Source organism: Pinus tabuliformis, chromosome 1_2, assembly GCF_031772625.1.
Source record: "Pinus tabuliformis cultivar Carrire ecotype Pingquan chromosome 1_2, CPIR1, whole genome shotgun sequence".
Classification (NCBI taxonomy): Eukaryota; Viridiplantae; Streptophyta; class Pinopsida; order Pinales; family Pinaceae; genus Pinus; species Pinus tabuliformis.
In genome coordinates, this window is record NC_142298.1 from 16562426 (window position 1) to 16585003 (window position 22578).

The 22578-nt window shown below is 34.6% G+C and overlaps 1 protein-coding gene across 1 annotated transcript; it reads left to right on the top strand.

Moving 5' to 3' along the window:
* The first annotated feature begins 1008 nt into the window (after window positions 1–1008).
* LOC149204087 (BEL1-like homeodomain protein 1) lies at window positions 1009–12425 on the top strand. The gene is made up of 5 exons (XM_089397035.1): window positions 1009–1265; window positions 1322–1379; window positions 3413–3426; window positions 11747–12130; window positions 12314–12425. The coding sequence occupies exons 1-5, from the start codon at window positions 1009–1011 to the stop codon at window positions 12423–12425; spliced, it is 825 nt and encodes a 274-aa protein (XP_089253161.1).
* Window positions 12426–22578: the final 10153 nt, after the last annotated feature.

A 22578-nucleotide genomic window follows, 5' to 3' on the forward strand; every position in this document is an offset into this window, starting at 1 on the left:
CGGATCGGGGGCTGTCCAAAATCTGCATTAATTACATTGAAGGGTGGAGTTTGCTGGAGGTAGAGTGATCCTGTTACCGGAAATTCCATGGACATGTATGGCACTCATGGATATGTAGCATCCATGCGGATGTGGGAGTGTATTGTCACAGGTACTTAACGCTTATTAAATAAGCTATAGGGTTGGAGAAAGTACATAGGTGATATTTGACCGATTACATGCAGACAGTTCACAATACTCATAAGGGAGGGAGGCTCTTCATTTAATCGCAATGTACACTCAAATGCAAAGACGCTCTGCAACATGCGTACAAACTTACAAAGAAAGAAAAATAAAAAGCGTGTTTTGAGGCGGGCACAATTAAAAACATTACATTCCGAAACATTGATTCCAAAGGTAGCTGAGCAACATTTTATTAGAATCCCACTTCCTATTGCTCCACTTTCACAACAATGCTCTTCTCTCAGGGTGATGAGAAATTCTCCTACAACTCAGTGGGACATTAACTCAAATTTACTTGCATCACGAATTATGGGCCATTCTTACAGTGTTTGGCGAAATGAAGGAAATGAGCAGACATTTATGCATACAACAAATGCTACTGGTAGTAGTCAGACACTGTATGGACAGTTGAATAATTTTGGCAGTATGGGCCATCAACCAGTTATCCTAATTGGGGTTGAGACAAGCACCCATGTCTTCTATTCAATAAAAGCAGTCAAGAATACTACAACTAGACTAAGTTTGCAATTAGAGCATGCACATGGCTCCACTGGACATGGGCAGGGTATTTCACTCAGCCTCTCCCCACAAAAACCATCAATTGTTCATTTGCCCTCTTTTTAGAACCAACATACTAACTCAGACATAAACTGCCCAAGAATATTTGCAACTTCAGAAGAGAACATCAACAGAACTGAAATAAGTACGAGCAAATGGGTTGGAAGTCTTAGTGCCTTTCGAGTATCCTCAAGAGATGGGATGCTAGGATATGGGTTTTCAAACACCATGTTTTCAGGAAATTTACTTGCCCCTGGAGCCAACAAACAGATGCATCTTGATTTCAATTCTACTGGAGTAGCAAGGCTCTCAAATGTTTTGATAGGCTCCAAGTATCTTAAAGCAGCACAACAACAATTGGATGAAGTTGTCAATGTAGGTAAGAGCATCAAGCCTGATTCAACCAAACATCAGAAATCACAATCATGGATTGGGACAAAAACTAATAAAGAGAATAGTGGAACTGAAGGTGGTGGGAAGGATGGAGCAACTACTGCTCCTACATGGTGTTCAACGTCAGCCCAAGAAACCAACACTGTCTCTCTGAGTTGTCACCAACAGAAAGACAAGAGCTTCAAATGAAAAAATTAGCAAAGCTTGTTGCCAGGTTGGATGAGATATACTTTTTATTTTATTTGACAACATATTTAAGTAAGAGACTATGCTATTCGATCATTATAATGCTAAAGCTATGGGCACATGTCAAAATTTTTGTTAGAAAGCTTGAATGCTAATTACCAAAATGGACAAAGAAATGTTCAAGGTTGTAGAAATATGTGAAAGAGCAAAGGAAATTAGGATGAGAAAACTGAAGATAATTGTAGATATATGTTATGTGCTTATATTAAATAAATTCAAACTAAAAGATACATCATTCCATTTGGGAACTCGTTTGTCCTTTACCACATCTTGTTACCAACATTTGCGTCAATGTTGGGCAGGGATATGCATTGCTATTTGCATCTCTTTGCTCTTTCTTGTATCAAAACTATTGAAGATGTACCTGTTGTTAATATTTGGATAGATTAGGGTCAACACTTTCATTGCAATTGGCTTCTACTGGCTACCACATTGGTATACCATGGAGTATAATAAGAGCTACAACTACTTGTTGCAAGGAAAATGTTTTTTAATTATTGTGTGGCTGCAACTATGTTGCACTTTTTTATGTTAATTTTTCTTAGGGTTATATTGTTCTTTGCTTTGATGCATTATGACAAGGGACATATTGCAATGACATATTTTGGAACAATAATGCATTATGACTTGGTATTGGACAAGTATTTTGCATTCTATTTAAGTCATGCTAAAGCTACTTAGAAACATTGATTTTTGATATATTGGTATACTTGATATTTGGCAAGCATCTTTCATTATAGACATGATGGATTTCATATAAAAGGCTATCACATTGTTTTTGATATATGGTAGCTTGATGCTATTGTTAATGCTTGTGATAAGCATAATGAAAGTGTGACAAAAGGATTGACACTCTTGTTTATTTTGGTAAGGTTTTGTTGGATGCCCTGACTTGATGGTTAATCATAAAGAAGTGAAGAAGTGATCATAATCCTTGAAGTATGATAATGCAATTATCAGTTTCCCTAATCATATAACTCTAACCCTCGATGAAATTTTGATGTGATGATGAAGTAGCTAATGCTGGCATTCTATGACCATGATGGATATATGTTTTAGAATCTAATGTAGCTTGATTTTATGATCTAACAATTTTGTTGATGCATGACAAGTATTGTGATAGAAAGGTTGATGTTTTGAATGATGATGATTGAAGTGGATTTCCTTTTAGAGGGGGAATCTCTCCATAAGATCCCTACACCTATTGTCATTTGCTTAAATGTGAAGAAGAGTCTTTATTGTTGAAGTTTTCCGACATAAACAATCAAATACCTAATATTGTTGGCCTGCAACAAGTTCTAGTCTAAGAAGAGAGGGTTTTCCTTAGTCTAAGCCCCAACCAAACAGAAGAAGGTCTATGGGTGCAGTTGTGCCTGCAGGTCACAAAATAAGAAGCCTCCTGCAAAAAACAAAAGTTCTCCTGGAGTATGACAGTCCTACAAACATGGAGCAGGCATTAGAAATTTCTACGAGCAGGGAAGTTTGAATGTTTGACTTACTATAGAGATTGTGAATATGTTGACTAAATTTGTGTTTGCAGGGGACTGGAATATGCATATCAGTATGCCATTTGGATTTGATCACTAAAGCTAGTATATGATATTTGATTGCAAGGGTTTGACAAGATTTAGCTTATTGACATAACTTAGTATAGATGATCAATATTGATAATTGATGATGCCTTGGAACTTTGACATGATACTTGATATGTTTTGGGCTATGGACTGATCGAACTCAATGTGATAAAAAATTAGGATTTTAATTTGATATCTAATGGTTTTCCTTGATGACAGTGCTATGTGGGCATAGTGACTTTCAGAGACTAATATTTGTATTCAATAATGATTGTGTATTGGCTTCATTGGATTTGGCTCATTAGTTGAAGTATATACATTTGTGATTCAATATGATGAATTTATGAAACTTATATGACTTGTCCTTGACTTATGTATTCATATTTAGTGACAGAAATGATTCATGCTTTGATCATAAGGTTGGCTTGATAAAGTTTGATTGGATAGTAAATAAAAGGTTGTTGTAACTAGGTATTTGGATGTGAGCTCCACTTGACATTTGGTCTGAAAATTTTATCACAGGGATATTGGTAGACAATTGTATGATTTTGATATTAATTTTGATTAGGCATCTAAGGCTTGATAAGTTGACTTAGTTGATTTGATTGCACAATATTGATTTGTGTGAGGTTGATGGTTTGGTCAAGTGTTATGTTTGTAGAAGGCATTATATGAAGTTATCATCCTGAGCTTGGTATGTCCGCATTGACAGTGATTTGGTGAAGCCAGGGAGATGTGCCCATCCAAACCTCTACTTCAAAAGTAGTCCAAGGTATGACTTTGATTTTTGTTTTATATGTTGATGGTATATTATTGACAGATAATGAGTCTCTGATGATGAAAGTAAGAAGGAGATGGCCTCTAAAGTTCGAAATGAAGAATCATGGCATGATGAATTACTTTATGAATTTTATGTCGTGAAGCTATTGAAGATTTTGTGGAAATTGGAAATGAAAATCCTTGGACACTCTAATTGAATTATGCACAGATATTGCTGGACCTACTTTGGCAACCGTCAGTTGATTAAAGCATTGATATTACATGTGAACACTTGTCCGTATATGTATATGTTTTTCACAAAAAACAATTGAGCCGCTTCATATACTTTGAGTTGTCACCAAGCACCCTTCGAGATATTTGCATGGGACGATCACTTTTTGTCTCAGATATTCTTCCTATGATATGTGACTATATGGATGCACTAATGTTGTTTGGATCGTTATTGATGAGATGAACACATCTGGGTGTTGTCTTAGTATGAGATCTGCCATGATATTTTGGATGAGAAACTATGTAGCTTTAAGCACAAGCGAGGTTGAGTACGATGTTGCTAGCATGGCTAGCTATGTGGAAGTTTGGTTAAAGAAGCTATTTGGAGATTTGTTTGAGCAGGTTCTAGATATGGCAGGGATACATTGCGATAATAATGAGTGGGATATGATTGGCAGAGAATCTCGTATATAGCTGGAACTGAGATATCTTTAGTCAATGTTTTTGTATGAGACAAGCTTAGGCTTGTGGTTATTGCCTCCATGAGAGGGAGGATGAATAATGTATTCTTTTTTTGATATATATTATGTTCTAATATAGTATTTGATTTGGTATCCTACATGAACAGGAGACTATTGCTATTGCGACATTGTGATTAAGTTGATACCGAATATGAGCATGATGATATGTTTTTGATCTACAGAGAGCTAGACTAGTCAAGAACAATGAGCCAACTCTCCCCCCTATCTGAGCTCCCAGGGTGAGGAATTGAGATGGAGGGCTCCTGGGGTTGAGGGATCTCTAGACAATAGGGTCATAGATGTTGCTCCCCTATCTTGGTCTTTGCAGACTATACCCTAGTTGGTATCATACCCACAAGATGGGCTTGTTGGGATTACCGCTCCCCATTTAGCCAACAGGTTGAGAGTGTACTTGGGGGTGTACAACCCAAGCTGATTATGATGTAGGCATTCTACCACATGACTCTTGAGGGTCATTGTTGGGAAGATCAGTGGGAAATAGAATGGGTTGAGATGTGCTCCCCTACATCACCTATTACTTGAAATGGGGTTGAAGATGTTTTTCTCTACCATGATATTTCAAGTTGAGATGTGCTCCCTGATGTGTTTTTTGGGTTGATATATGCTCCCCTATATTCTCCTGGGTCGAGAATAAGCTCCTCGATGTGGTTTCAGGTTGATATATGCTCCTTGATGTTATTTTGGATTGAGCGAGGCTCTTTGATGTTAACGCAGGTCGTAGAATTGGCTCCTCGTTGATGTTTCTCGGGTAGTAGCATTAGGATCCCTGCTGGCAGTGATTCTGGGTGGCAGTAGTAACTCCTTGATGAATAAAGGGTTGTAGAATGAGATCCCCTCCGATATCAAATTATTCTTCTTTTAGGTTCAAGAATGTTCAGAGACATATGAGCATGGATAATAAAGAGATAAGCAGGAATAAGAAAGAGATGAACATAGATGAGTAATGATGTTATTTGATGACGATATACTTGAGATTATATATGATTTGATGATAGGATTCTTGCGATGATTACATGATATAGTTGGATTTTCTCCCTAGCTGGGAGGTAGTGTTAATTTGGAAGCTCAGTGAAAAATTCCAACCATGAGATAAGATTCCTATTTTCAAGAGGACCAATTTTGACTATTGAAGTACTCAATTTGGATAAGGGAAAGTGTATTTTTGAATTAAAAGCCCACATGTGCATATTTGATCAGGGCGACCCTAAAGCGACCTCAAGTGACCTCAACCTCATTTGGACATCATCATGAGACATTATTCTATTCTCTTCTTTGGTTTGGCTCACACAGGTCTAAGGCAAGTTTGTGGAGATTGGTTGGCACTGGTCTGAGATTATTGGGTCTAAAGCTCACATGTGTTTTCTAGGGTTTTGGGTCATAGTCACAGGTTTGTCAAAGGAAATTTTCTATTGTAGTCGCAGGCTTGCGGGCTCTAGGTAGAGATTGGAAGCTCTCAGTCACACGCATGCCTCTTCCTCCATGTGACTGGAATCTAAAGCTTGATTTTTCAGTTCACCAAAATTGTTGCCAGTTGACTGCATATAGTAACATTTGATTACAGACTCCTAAATCAAGGATTTTATTATTGGCTTGGTTGGATTCATCTAATGGATATTTTTTAGTTTATTTTTGCAGGATAGGTTTATGGTTGAAGATATGGATCATTGTACTCTCTCTTTGCTGAATCATTCAATGACAATCTAATAAGAAGAAGAATTTGGAAGGGTTTTCCCATGGTGGGTTTTTCCCTGATCTCCGACCAATCTTGGTGTCTTTATATGTGAATATGTTATGTTGCATTGATGATGATATTGTTCTTTCTATATAATTGCATATGTTGTTGAATGATGATGTAAATTTGAATAATTTTATGATGTTGTGGGGTGAATTTAATATGGAGATAATGAAATGAAATTAGCAAAGAAAAGAACAATATAGACCTCAAAAAAAATAACATAAATAAGTGCAACATAGTTGTAGCCACACAATAATTAAAAATCATTTTCCTTGCAACAAGGAGTTGCAACTCTAATTATAATCCATGGTATACCAATGGGACAACCAGTAGAAGCCAATTGCAATGAAAGCGCTGACCGTAAATACTCTATCCAAATATTAACAATAGGTACACCTTAACAATTGGATAGAGTATTTAGGGTCAACACTTTCATTGCAATTCGCTTCTACTGGCTATCCCATTGGTATACCATGGAGTATAATAAAAGTTACAACTACTTGTTGCAAGGAAAATGATTTTTAATTACTGTGTGGATACAACTATGTTGCACTTATTTATGTTAATTTTTATTAGGGCTATATTTTTCTTTGCTTTGATAATTTCATTTCATTATCTCCATATTAAATTCACCCCACAACATCATAACATAATTAGTATTTACATCATTATTCAACAACATGTGCAATTATATAGAAATGACAATATCATCATCAATGCAATAGAACATAAATGAACAATAGAAGAAAAACATTCACACATAGAGACACCAAGATTGGTCGGAGACCAGGGAAAAACCCACTATGAGAAAACCCTTTCAAATTCTTCTTCTTATTAGATTGTCATTGAATGATTCAACAAAGAGAGAGTACAATGATCCATATCTTCAACCATAAACCTATCCAACAAAAATCAACTAAACAATATCCATGAGATGAACCCAACCATGCCAATAATAAAAACCCTAATTCAGGAGCCTGTAATCAACTATCACTATCTGTGGTCAATTGCCAAACTTTGCAGTTAGCTAGAGAAAACTTTGGTCAACTAAAAAATCAAGCTTTAGATTCCAGTCGCATGGAGGAAGAGGCATGCATGCGACTGAGAGCCTCCAGTCTCTACCTTAATCCTACAAGCATGCAACTACAATAAAAAAATCCTTTGAAAAGCCTACGATTATGAACCAAAACCCTAAAAAACACGCGCGAGCTTCAGACCCTGTAATCTTGGACCTGTGCCAACCAATTTCCGCAAACTTTCTTTAGACCTGTGTGAGCCAAACCAAAGAAGATAATAGAAGAATGTCTCATGATGATTTCCACATGATTTTGAGGTCACTTGTATACATAACCTTCCAAGGGTGTCCAATTTGCTTTAGGGTTGACCTGATCAAATATGCACATGTGGGATTTTAATTCAAAAATACACTTTCCCTTGTCCAAATTGAGCACTTCAATAGTCAAAATTGGTCTTCTCGAAAAGAGGAATCTCGTCTCATGGTTGGAATTTGTCACTAGCCTTCTAAATCAACACTCCCTCTCATCTAGGGAAAAATTTTGATTGTATCATGTAATCATCGCAAGAATCCTGTGATCAAATCATATCTAATCTCAAGTATCTCATCCTCAAATGTTGTCACTACTCATCTCTGCTCATATCTTGCTTATTCTTGCTTATCTCTTGATTGTCCCTGCTCATATGATGAACATTCTCAAACCTAAAAGAAGAAGAATTTGAAATCGGAGGGCAACTCATTCTACAACCCTCTATTCATCGAGGAGCTACTGCTACCAGCCATAATTACTGCTAGCGGGGAGCCAATTCTATGACTTGTATTAACATCAAAGAGCCTAGCTCAATCCAAAACAACATCATGGAGCATGTCTCAACCTGAAACCACATCGGGGAGCTTAGTCTCAACCCAAAACAATATACAAGAGCATATCTCACCCCAAATATCACATCGGGAAGCGCATCTCAACTCCAAATCTCACAAGGGAGCAAAACATATTCAAACCCATATTGAGCAATAGGAGATATAGGGGAGCACATATCAACCCATCCTATTTCCCACTGATCTTCCCAACAATGACCCTCAAGAGTCATGTGGTAGAACACCTACATCATAATCAACTTGGGTTGTACACCCCCAAGTACACTCTGAACCCGTTGGCCCAATGGGGAGGGATAATCCCAACAAGCCCAGGTTGTGGGTATGATGCCAACTGGGGTATACTCTGTAAAGACCAGGATAAGGGAGCAACATCTACAACCCTATTGTCCATAGATCCCTCAACTCCAGGAGCCCTCCATCTCAATTCCTCACCCTGGGAGCTTAGATAGGGGGGAAGATTCGGCTCAGTGTTTTCAATCAGTCCTGTTCTCTGTAGATCAGAAACATATCCTTGTGCTCATATCTAGCATTGTCTTAATCATCATGTCGTAATAGAAACAATCTCATGTTCATGCGGGACATCAAATCAAATATTATATTAGAACAAAATATATATCACAAAAAGGATACCTTATTCATCCTCCCTCTCATGGAGGCAACAACCACAAGCCTAAGCTTGTCTTGTACAACAACACCGACTGAATATATCTTAGTCCCAGCTATATACGAGATTCTCTTCCAATCAGATCCAACTCATTATTATCGGAATGTATCCTTGTAATTTCCAGAACTCGCTGAAACAACTCTCCAAATAGCTTCTTTAACCAAATTTCCCCATAGCTAGCCATGCTAGCAACAACATACTCAACCTCGGTCGTGCTTAAAGATATAAACTTTCTCATCCAAAATATCATGGCAGATCTCATTCTAAGGCAACACCCATATGTGCTCATCTCATCAATAACAATCCAAACAACATTAGTGCATCCATGCAATCACATATCATAGGAATAATATCTCAGACCAAAAATTAATCGTCCCATGCAAACATCTCGAAGGGTGCTTGGTTGAAACTCAATGTATATGAAGAGGCTTAATCGTGTTTTGTGAAAAACATATACATATACAAACAAGTGTTCACACAAAATATCAATGCTACAATCAATTGACAGATGCCAAAGCAGGTCCAACAATATCTGTGCATAATTCAATCAGTGTGTCCAAGGATTTGCTTTAACAATTTCCACATACTCTTCAATAACTTCATGACATAGATTTTATTTTCCAAACTTCATAAAGTAATTCATCATGCCATGATTCTTCACTTCGAACTTTAGAGGCCATCTCCCTCTTACTTTCATCATCAAAGACTCATTACCTGTCAAGAATAGACCATCAACATATAAACCAAAATCAAAGTTATACCTTACACCACTTTTGAAGTAGAGGTTTGAATGGGCACATTTTCATGGCTTCACCAAATGACTGTCAATGAGGATATACCAAGCTCAAGATGCTAGCTTCATATAATTCTTTCTACAAACATAACACTTGACCAATCCATTAAGATCAACCTCACGCAAATCAATATTCTGCAATCAAATCAACTAAGTCAACTTATCAAGACTTAGACGCCAAATACAAATTCATATCAAAATCATAAAAGCGTCTGCCAATATCCCAGTGATAAACTTTTCAGACCAAATGTCAAGTGGAGCTCACATCCAAATACCTAGTTACAACAACCTTTTATTTACTATCCAATCAAACTTTATCAAGCCACCCTTATGATCATAACATGAATCATTTCTACCACTAAATATGAATGCATAAGTCAGGGACAAGTCATATAAGTTTCATCCATTCATCATACTGAATCACAACTGTATACACTTCAATTGATGAGCCAAAGCTAATGAAGCCAATACACAATCATTATTGAATATCAATGTTAGTCTCTAAAAGTCATTATGCCCACATAGCACTATCATCAAGGAAAATCGTCAGATATCAAATTAAAATCCTAATTTTTTTATCACAGTGAGTTCGATCAGTCCATAGCCCAAAACATATCAAGTATCACGTCAAATTTCTAAGACATCATAAGTTATCAATATTGATCATCTATACTAAGTTAGTTCAATAAGCTAAATCTTGTCAAACCCTTGCAATCAAATGTCATATACTAGCTTCAATGATCAAATCCAAATGGCATAGTGATATGCATATTCTAGTCCCCTACAAACACAATTTTAGTCAACACATTCACAATCTCTATAGTAAGTCAAACATTCAAACTTCCCTGCTTGTAGAGCTTTCTAATGTCTATTCCATGTTTGTAGGTCTGTCATACTCCAGGAGCACTTCTAATTTTGTGCAAGAGGCTTCTTGTTTTGTGACCTACAGGCACAACCGCACCCATACACCTTCTTCCATGCGATTGGGGATTAGACTAAGGAAAACCCTCTCTTCTCAAACTGGAACTTGCTACAAACCAATAATATCAGATATTTGACTATTTATGTCAGAAAAATTCAACAATAAATAATATTCTTCACATTTAATGCAAATGAAAATAGGTGTAGGGATCCTATGGAGAGTTTCTCCCTCTGAAAGGAAATCCACTTTAGTCATCATCATTTAAAACATCAACATGTCTATCACAATACTTGTCATGTATCAAAAAAAATGTTAGATCATTAAATAAAGCTATATTGGATTCTAAAACATATATCCATCATGGTCATAGTATGTCAGCATCAACTACTTCATCATCACATCAAACTTTCATCGAGGGTTAGATTCATATGATTAGGGAAACTGATAAGTGCATTATCATACTTCAAGGATTATGATCACTTCATCACTTCTTTATCATTATCCATCAAGTCAAGGCATCCAACAAAACCTTACCAAAATCAACAAGAGTATCAATCCTTTTGTCACACTTTCATCATGTTTCTCACAAGCATTAACAATAGCGTCAAACTACCATATATGAAAAACAATGTGCTAGATTTCTATATGAAATCCACCATGTCTAAAATGAAAGATGCTTGCCAAATATCAAGTATATCAATATATCAAAAATCAATGTTTCTAAGTAGCTTTACCATGACTTAAACATAATGCAAGATACTTGTCCAATAGCAAGTCATAATGCATTATTGTTCTGAAATATGTCATTGCAATATGTCCCTTGTTAGTAGAAATATGTCATTGCATTGATGTTAATCTGTAAAAAGTTGATCATGTGGACAATGGGACATTGGGGATGTGAAGCCTTTAAAAAGGTAATTCATGTATTTGTTTACTTAATAGGAGTAGTTGCAATATTAGGCTTACTAATAATACAAAGGCTTGCCTAGGCTTTTAAAAAATAGCCATCTCCTTGGTGTCCAGTTTTATGGCCCTGTGGACTGCTCATAGGATCTTGATGATATCAAAACAAAACTTATATTTTATTTTTATTCTATGGGATAGTTGAAGTTAGAATTATTAGGTTTCGATACTTTTATTCAAAATTACAAAGTATTACAGTGTATAAATAGTAATTCCGACTTCTTTGTATGTTTTGTTTTTGCTTGATTAGCCAGGTTGATCAAAGATACAAACAATACTACCATCAGATGCAGATTGTAGTTTCATCATTTGAAGCTGCCGTTGGGTATGGAGCTGCCAAGACATACACTTCTCTTGCTCTGCAAACAATATCGAGGCACTTCCGATGTTTGAGAGATGCAATTAGTGGACAAATTCGGCTGACCAACAAAAGTTTGGGTGAAGAAGATTCAACAGTGAGTGGAAAAGGTGAAACATCTCGTCTCCGTTTTGTGGACCAGCAATTGCGACAACAACGGGCTCTCCAACAACTAGGCATGATTCAACAACATGCTTGGAGGCCACAGAGAGGACTTCCCGAGCGATCTGTTTCTGTCTTACGGGCTTGGCTATTTGAACATTCGCCCATCCCTGAGTAGTCAACTCTTGTGTGGATTGTAGCTCATATATATGTTATTTGATACATGGGCCACTCAATTTTATTTGTTACGATCATGTTCTTAAGTTCTGCCTATTCATTGGAGTTGTCGTAATTAATGATCCAGTTCTCAAGGCATGGTTGGATGGTATCTGACTTAATATTGTGTTGGTGCTTCAGGTATCCAAAAGATGCAGCCAAACATATGCTAGCGAGACAGACTAAGCTTACCAGAAAAGATTTCAATTTATTTTTATTTTTATTTTATTTATTTTTTTTTTTTCTCTCTTAAAAATAATATTTTTACACCATGTCATTATTACACAATAAACAAAATACACGTGGTGGAAATGTGAAGAAAAACAAGATTAGTGACACTCACCAAGATTAGTGACACTCCCACCACATGGCTCTTGTTCATAATGGGTTCGGTGAAATGTAATGGATTTCAATTAAAAATGTTTTGGAGTATCAAATACCATTTTTTTTAAAGAAATATATATATATATATATATATATATATATATATATATATATATATATATATATATATAAAGAGTAGGGGAGGGCCCAACACCCTTACATCTTGACTCAATTACAATAGATATATCTTTGTCATAGAAAATTGAGAGTTTACTAGTCTTTGAAAGTCTAAACTAGATTATACAAAAGACAACATTGTTATAAATTCTGCAAAAAGACACCAACAATATACATTTACAAAAATACTTGCTATATTAAAGGATAAAAGATTGAAATGATCGCAAAACCCAAAGACACGATGAAGCTAGAGAGAAGTCACCCAACCTTGCATCCGCCCTCATCAGGTCCCCTTACACGTTGAGGCCTTTTACTGCTAGGAAGATGAGCTCTAGAAGCATGTTTACCAGGCATTTCATCATTAGTAGTTGATGACAAAACCTCCAAAGAAACCACCAATTAGATGTTGGAAGTAATGCTTCCATGTCATGTCTAGTTGTCATTATGAGTCACGATGAGTCAATCTAGAAGTTGTTGTTTCCTATGTATGAGGTGTAGTTATGATCTATATGTGTGGAAGTCAGAAATTTATGTCCTATATATGTGTAACTATTGTGATCAATAAAGATATCACAATGTGTGTTTCGTGTTGTGTGTAAATACGCTTTCATCTTTCTCTATTTTCTAACATGGTATCAAATGTAATTCAATCTTGACTCTCTCACGAGAGGGAATGAATTCATGCAATTTTAGCCATGATACTCCTTTGTACATAGATTAGTTTAATAGAGTGTTTGATCTATTGTTTGTGTGAATATTTGATTTGTGTGTGGATTGTGGATAGTTGCATGCAAAGGAGAATTGCAAAGATCCAGTGTTGTTGCTGTTGTGTGAAGTTCTATTGTCGACAAATATTTGTAAAAGAAGGGAGATATTATTGTGAAGAAGTTGGATCAACATAAATTTGGTTTGATCTAGTGTGGATCTACAATCGAGAGCAATGTCTATATATTTTAAATGGTGGTTCTCGATATTATCAGATGGTGCAAGACGTACAACTACGACATGTAGGTGGAATGTTGGCATTTATCATTCTAGATTTGAACTAATAAAATATTGTGTTATCGTTTATCCAGAGATCGACATCCAAGTATTGCAAATATGATGGCATACACCATTACGCAAAGTTATTATTATTATATTTGATCTGATTTGCTCAGATCAATAAAGAGTAGTCATTGATTTTGTCTTTGTGCATTTTGGTGGTTGGTGTTTGTATTTTTATTGGTTATAAAAAGAGTTGGTGGTTCTTAAACTGGAAGCCCCAGTCTAGTGTCTGAAACATCAATTCTTGTGTGTTTTTATTAGTTATAGAAAGGGTTGGTGGTTCTTAAACTGGAAGCCCCAGTGTCTGAAACATCAATTCTTATGTGTTAGTAAGGTCAAGTTGTTTGATCAACTTTTGAACACATTCAATATCCAGACCTCCATCCTAGCAACTAACGGATAACTGAAAGCGAAATATCCGACAGATGGTGGTTGGTCCATAGGATGGTTCATTACTTGACGACTCTTATTGCGAAAGCCCTGACGAGCCAAGGTGTCAATATTGTTGATTTTGCAAAGTTCATCAATGATGGTCAGAGGCAGTTATGTTTTAAATGGAGGTCAAGTGACAACTCGAAGATGTGGTGGTGAAAGAGCGGTGTTTGCAAGATTCCAGAGTGGATGTGAGTGTTGATGAAGACCAATCAGACAAAGATTATCCTTGTTGTTGTAATATGTGTTTTCAATATTTTCCATGTAAGCATTAAGGGAGAGTATTAGAAGTAATGCTTCCATGTCATGTGTAGTTGTCATTACGAGTCACGAGGAGTCAATATAGAAGTTGTTGCTTCCTATGTATGAGGTGTAGTTATGATCTAGATGTGTGGAAGTTAGAAATATATCGCAATATGTGTTTTGTGTTGTGTGTAATCGCTCTTTCATCTCTCTATTTTAGAACATCAGAGAGAAGATGCATTTACGCCTTAAAATCCTCCAAGGTATCCTCCATTTTCGGGTGGTGAGCAAGTGACTTTGCTTCTAAGAAAAGATGGAAAGAGCATATTTGTTGCTCTACCATGTGGAGTATCAAATACCATTTTGCAAAGGGTTATGTAATACTTGCTTTTGATTTATTTGGGTTATAAGTTGTTTTTTATTTTTATTTTTTTATTTTTAAGTTTGATTAATCGCAAAGATTAGAATAGTAATGTTTAATTTCATATGTTTATTTCCACATCAAGGATTGAGTCTATTAAATTTTTTTAAAAACATATAAATTCTAATATAAAATAGTTAAGTGTTATTAAAAATATATAAATTAAAGAAAAACTCTTCTGAATAAATCAGATCGTTGTTTTAAGAATGCCACTTTTCCAATCAGGAGAATGAGAAAGATGAATAGTGAGATCAACAAATTATACATAATTATAATAGAGATGCAACCGTAAACTCCAAATTCTCATAAAAATCATTAAAAAAAATATTCAATCAAACTTACTATAATTATTATTATAGTAGAGATGCAATAGTAAACTCCAACTGTCATAAACATCATAAAAAAATATTGAGTCAAACTTACTATAATTATTATTATTTTGGTCTAAGAAAAAATGAAAAAAACTAACTAAATGGAAATTTCTTTAAAATGTTAATTTTAAAGATTAGAAAATATAAATAAGCAATTTTAAGAGGTTATATTATAATTATTTTATTTTTAAGAGTTTATTTTTTATTATTTTATTTAAGAGTATTTATTTTAATTATTGACTGAATATTTTTTAATGATTTTTATGACTCTTTGGAGTTTACTGTTGCATCTTTACTATAATTATGTAATTTGTTGATCTCACTATTCATCTTTCTCCTGATGATGAACCTCAATTAATCTCTACTATAATTATGTAATTTTTTGATTTAGCTATTCATCTCTACTATAATTATGTAATTTGTCGATCTCACTATTCATGTTTCTCCTGATGATGAGCCTCAATTAGGGTAATGTGTCTATCCTAAAACAACTATGTGATTTATCTCTAAGAGTTTTGCTTTAATTGTGAATTAGAAAAACCTTTATTTTAAAAATATATAAATTTTATGTAAAATAGTTAAATGTTATTAAAAATATGTATAATTTAATTAGAAATAATATTTAATGATAATTATAAAATATTTGGGTTTCTTATGCATATCATTTACTTCAAAATAATATATTGTGAATTTTATATAGTTAAATATTATTAAAAATATATGATGTAATAGAAAACAATTTTAATAATGATTAAAGGAGATTTTAATTTTTTTTATAAATTCTATTTATATTACAACCACATATTATTAATTAATTATTAGTAAAAATTTCTCTAATTCTTAAAATTTATCATAAAATTTATATTAATAATTATGAATAGTGTAAATTTTACTTTCCTCTAATAAATTTAAGTTTTTTTTTGAAATTCATGTCCAATTTTAAATGGAATTTTTACCAAATAAAAGTGGAATTTTTTTAAATTAAAAATATGAAACTTTATATTTTAACAAAAATTGAGCCCTAGAGATGTCCATTCAAATCAACTCAACTACATTGAAGAGATAGAAAAAAATGTCCATTCAAATCAACTCAACTGCATTGAAGAGATAGAAAGCTGGCCATAACTCAACTACAATGTCATCTTACCAACTATGTCACTTTTTATATATATATATATATATATATATATATATCCATGTTATATTACTTAATTCTATCCATCACCATAGACTAGAGTCTAATAGCCTCTTCCCATGTTTTCTTATATATACTCTAGAAGCAATAACATACATTAAAAAAAATTTCATGCTCAAGACAAATGAATTAATTTATTATATATTAATTTAAAAAATATTAAAATTAATAATTCATTAATAATAAGATATCTATTAATTATTAAATGAATTAATTTATTATATATTAATTTAAAATTTTATTAAAATTTAATAATTCATTAATAATAAAATATCTATTAATTATTAAGGTAAAAAAATAATCGATTTATTATAATATATTATTTTATTTATTTATTTTTTTAATATGTTTTTTACTTTAATTTTTCTTATTAATTATCTACATTATTATTTTTTATTTTAAAATTTACTATTAATTACTTTTTACATAAAAATATTTAACACATACTTACTTAATTTTAATTTCTATTTTACTTACACTACAACATCTCTGATCTCCAATCCCATGCTAATACTATTAATTACTTTTTACATAAAAATATTTAACACATACTTACTTAATTTTAATTTCTATTTTACTTACACTACAACATCTCTGATCTCCAATCCCATGCTAATACTAATGGTAAATCTCTCACCACAATAAATGTAATTATACGCTCCAATAATAATTTGCAAAATACCCCCACTATCTTCTTAGTATGAATATGGTGCTTGGTTTGAGGAATTATGGTGACCTCATAACTTAGATTGAAACAATATTTTCTCCCTTTCTCATGTGATTCTAAAGCGGATATTCCAAAAAATAATTTTTTATTCGATTCTGAACCAGAGAATTGAAATAAAGATACTTGCCCTTACCCATCTGATGTGAATTTGAAGCAGATATTCGAAGCAGAATTGTCTATGTCATTCTCAGAGATTCGAAGAAGATACAGAGCATATATGATTATCATATAGAGCATATATCTTTGATTGAAGGAGTCATCCGAGTGAAAAGGCGAAGACCAGAATTCTGTAGCATCCGTTCATCCATATAAAGGTATAAGTAACTTTCTGCAAATCCTTTTCAATCACTTTTCTTTTAATAACCATCCTCTAGTATGGTTAAATTCTTCTTCTCCTTGGAGCAGGAGTTCTAAAACTTGTTTCAAATTTTTGCAGTAGTTTTAGAACTGATAATCGCTCTCAGGTTCAAAGATTCCTTTCTTCTTTTTCACCTTTTTTGGCCAGACAGTAGGGGAGAGATTCCTATTGTTGTGCAGGGACCAATAATTGATATAGTACTGGTCCACCAAACCACCAGTGATTGAGACTTTTGAAACCAAAATTTAAATAGAAATAAATAACATTATGTATAAATAAGTATTAAATTATGTCCAAAAATCACCCATACATTGACTGGGCCCACAACTGTCCATAAATAGTATTTTACTACTTAACACTGCAAAACATATTGACCCAAGTAGAAAACAGCTAGAGCCATAAAGGCTTCCAAACTGGTCTATTCCATAAGTACAAAACAGCAGTCACTTCAACCCCCACTCATCAGAACTGCAACTTTGCATCCCAAATAAATATGCCTACCTGCACATAACAAAAGGAATGTATGTCAGCCATAACTGCTGTGTTGTTCAACAACTAAACACCCTATGTTCAATAAATGACACCCAACCCAATAACAATTAAATCCACTTTGTTCAATAAATGACACCCAGACCCAATAATTGCAATAAATGACACCCAACTCACTCTATTTCTCATTAAAACAGATCAAAGCACATGGATCAACAAATAAACAATTCCCAACCATTAGATCACATCAAATTAAATCCACACCACACATTCAAAATGAAGCCATTGCAATCCATGTGCATCCATGTCCACCAATTAAAATCAAGTCCCCAAAACTATAAAAGAAGTCCACCCACTGTTGAAGTTGCATCTTATGCTTTCAAACTATTCAGCAAACTTGAAGACAACATCACAAAACAGTGGCCAATATATTCAAGTTAGTTATATGAATTACAACTCATTCTTCTTACAGTTCTGTTTTCATTGTTTTCATTTATCAGATTTCTTACATTACAGTTCTGTCCATAGGGTTATGGTTAACCTATACAGTTACAGTTAACCTTTTTTATACAGAGTTTATGTATGTGTTCTAGCTTATTATATCATCAGCTTCATAGTGATTACAGCTTACATATCACAGAGGTTACGTATGTCGTGTTAGTACTGTAGTCACAACTTGTTTAGCTTACAGGAATTGAACCTATTGAATACAGTCGTATCCATCTAATCAACGTCACAGGTTGTTTACCTTACAGGAATTGAACCTTAGCTTACAGGAATTATTCGATCATCAGCTTCATAGTGATTACAGCTTACATATCACAGAGGTTACGTATGTCGTGTTAGTACTGTAGTCATAGCTTGTTTAGCTTACAGGAATTGAACCTTAGCTTACAGGAATTGAGCGATTATTATGGCTTGGGTTCTATGCAGAATGAGTTAAAACATAGAACAAAAACGAATTGTAACTTTAATGACTCTGATAAACTTAGTAATTTTTCACATATTTTCAGACCTTGACAATCATCATTGAGACATCACATTGAAACATAATCGAAAGACATGTATTTTCAGAAGCATGAAGCTATTGAGAAAGCAAAAATTTTGATATTGAGTCGAAAGAATGCAAATAAGTGAATTTCTACTACTGATGAATGGACCATAGAACTGAGGAATGGTTTCTTAGAATGGAAGCCCGAGCAGATGACCATTTCTCTTTATTGGATTAGATGACTGTAAGATTTTAGATAATGAGAAAACACAATTAAAAGTAACATAGCAGATGACAGTCTTATTGGCCTTCATATCTTTTCACCTCGTTGAGCTCGAGACCTTAGGGTATGGAGAGCCCGAGCCATACGGAGTTGTAAAAGTTGGACCAAAGGAATGGGGATTTACATAATTCAGCACTGTAAATTAAGTCACAGAAAATGGAGAGAAATCTTGGAGCAGAGATTGTTCTTCTCAATATTCAAAATAACTAAATAAATTCAAAATAACTAAATAAATTATATGGAAAATATAAAAAATAAATGACTGCAACGAAACTCGATTAAACTGAAGTAAAACCAATTGTCTATGACACCTAGGAGACCATAGAATCAAATGTGATAGTGATTACAGCTTACATATGTCGTGTTAGTACTGTAGTCATAGCTTGTTTAGCTTACAGGAATTGAACCTTAGCTTACAGGAATTGAACCTATTGAATACATCTCATTCATCTTATCACTATTAAGCTCTATACACTAAAAAGCTCGTATTAGTATCTGAGCATGGTTTCAGTTCACCCTTATCTATGAGTGAGCTAGAACAAAGCTCTGTATAATTACATATGTTATATGTATATTGAAGCTGAATCCAGTCTATTAGGGAGATAACCAACCTGTGATACAGGTACTTTATCATATCTATACATGTATTTCTTAGGTTAGTACTGATAGGTCAACCTTTAGATGATGTTACTTATAAAATATCTGTGCTATTACTTATGCCAAGTGTTATGAGAACGAGACAAGCAAGTGATTAGGTAAACAAGCATGGTTAGAAAGAGTCATGTGTAACTACTGTGTTCTAATTCCATAGCTTGTCATAAGCTTAGATAAGGTACAAAGGTGACAAGCTAATCAATATACAACATGATATCCCGGGGTTCTCACTCTTAGTCATTCCTATTATATAAATGCCTTTTTTCTTATTGCTATATAGAGTACCGTTCTCTCCATAATCAATACTTAATCAATACATATGGATAGACTGTAATCACTGTATACGCATATCCTAATGTAATACATAATCAATACATATGGATACACTGTAATCACTGTATACGCATATCCTAATGTAATACATATGGATAGACTGTAATCACTGTATACGCATATCCTAATGTAATACATATGGATAGACTGTAATCACTGTATACGCATATCCTAATGTAACAAGCTCTGTTTCCTCATTACTTTGATTTCCATGGTTCTACTTATGGCACTGATTCAACCATTAGTAATGATTACACTCTACTCTATAGGGTAAGTACATATTGAATAGACCTACTTATTACCTGTATTCCCTAATCTTTAACAGATATAAGGAGAATGACATAATTCATACATGTTTACATACCTCATTGGTTTAGCTGTATAAAGCTGTTGAAAGTAAATGGAAAATGATATATGAAAATAGTGACATACATGTTGATAATTTCCTGTAATAGAGGAAAAGTATTTTTGCAGAAGTAATAAAGCATAATTTGACATATATTCTAATGTCTAAATGCAACATACATGTTGATAATTTCCTGTAATAGAGGAAAAGTAATTTTTGCAGAAGTAATAAAGCATAATTTGACATATATTCTAATGTCTAAATGCAACATACATGTTGATAATTTCCTGTAATAGAGGAAAAGTAATTTTTGCAGAAGTAATAAAGCATAATTTGACATATATTCTAATGTCTAAATGCATGCAATAATTTTACAGGTTGTTGCATCTATGGCAAAAGGAAGTTACTCTGCTCGTATAAGGAGAAGTGACAGGAGAGTGACAAGGGGTGCGCAGCTGCGATGCACATCTTCTGATGATGACAGGCCAGCTGATGTCAATGCCGGCAATGCACCAGGGAACATTGTTGAAGATGACCATGTGACAGCCGCTGATGTTAACACACCTTCAGCCACAGAACCACCATCAACAATAGTCCAAGGGGCAAGCTCAACTAAAAAGATCAGTGCTATAAGAGGATGGACAAAAGAACAAATGTTAGTTGCAATTGACGACATAGAGTTTAATGGATACTCAGTTCGGGCATCTGCAAAAAAAACATGGTATTCCTCCCTCATCAATACATTATTGGATAAATGGACTGACTCATACAAAACGTAGAGGGCCTCTTACAGTTATGACTGAGGAGGAGGAGGCCGAGGTGGTTGAGTGGTGTAAAGAGATGGCCCAACTGGGACATGGGCTAGAGTTGATACAACTCAAATCAACAGTTGCTCAAATCTGTCAAGGGAGGCCAAACCCATTCAAAGATGGGTTTCCTGGTAAATCATGGTGGTTTGGGTTTAAAAAAAGGAATCCAGAACTTGTATTGCGTACTGCTGAGGGCCTTGACAGAGACAGAGCATTAAATTTGCGCCCTGCAGTTGTGCAAAAATTCTATGACACACTTTCTAGTGCTTACGATAAACATTCTTATGGAGCAGACCATATATGGAACTGTGATGAAACAGGTTTACAGGCAGGGAGGAATTGTGGCATGCGGGTAATTTCCAAGAGAGGGAGCCGAAATGTGCCAAATATTTTGCCCAAGAGCAGGGAGTGGATAACTATTTTATGTTGTGTTAATGCAATTGGTACTTCAATCCCAGGATTTTATCTATTCAAAGGTAAAAATCAACTGAAAAACTATATATAGAACTGTGAACCAGGTGCATGCATGGATGCACATCCCCATGCATGGATGACTAAAGAACTGTTTCTAAGTTGGCTTTTTCACTTTGCTGCATCGGTACCAGGTGGCGTCTCGCCTAATAACAGACACCTTTTGATATTAGATGGCCATGGGAGCCACATGGCTGTACAAACAATTGAGGAAGCAAACAATTTAGGCATCGACCTGTTGACATTGCCCGCTCATACCACTCATAGGCTACAACCCCTTGATGTTAGTGTGTTTGGCCCTTTCAAGAACTATTTTAGGTCGGAGCGTGCTGCATGGATGGCAAAGAATCCAGGGGTTGAGGTGAAAAGGTTTGAGCAAGCAGAGCTTGCAAGTAAAGCTTTTAAAAGGGCTTTGACACCATCAAATATCAAGGCTGGCTTTAGGAGGACAGGAATTTGGCCACTGAACTATGATGCTCTTATGCATGATACTGGTTGTAGCCAAGCGTTTCATGTGGATGGTCAGGAAGAAGGGAATGTCCAAACAGGTGTTGAAGTGCAAGAAGTAGATGACCAAGATGATGTTGTTGCAGCTGGTAATATGATTTCCCTTTCTCAAGGACACTTATATGCTGAAGATGATGAAACTGTATGTGAAACACAATATAACAATGAACAAATTCCTAGTAACATGGAGATTGTTCCACCAACTCAAGAACATGAAATTCCTGTTGC

Coding starts and splice junctions, on each gene's coding strand:
- LOC149204087 (XM_089397035.1), top strand. CDS start 1,009: ATGTTTTCAGGAAATTTACTTGCCCCTGGAGCCAACAAACAGATGCAT. Junction 1,266..1,321: donor GAAGGTGGTGGGAAGGATGG/AGCAACTACTGC, acceptor CCAACACTGTCT/CTCTGAGTTGTCACCAACAG. Junction 12,131..12,313: donor GAACATTCGCCCATCCCTGA/GTAGTCAACTCT, acceptor TTGGTGCTTCAG/GTATCCAAAAGATGCAGCCA.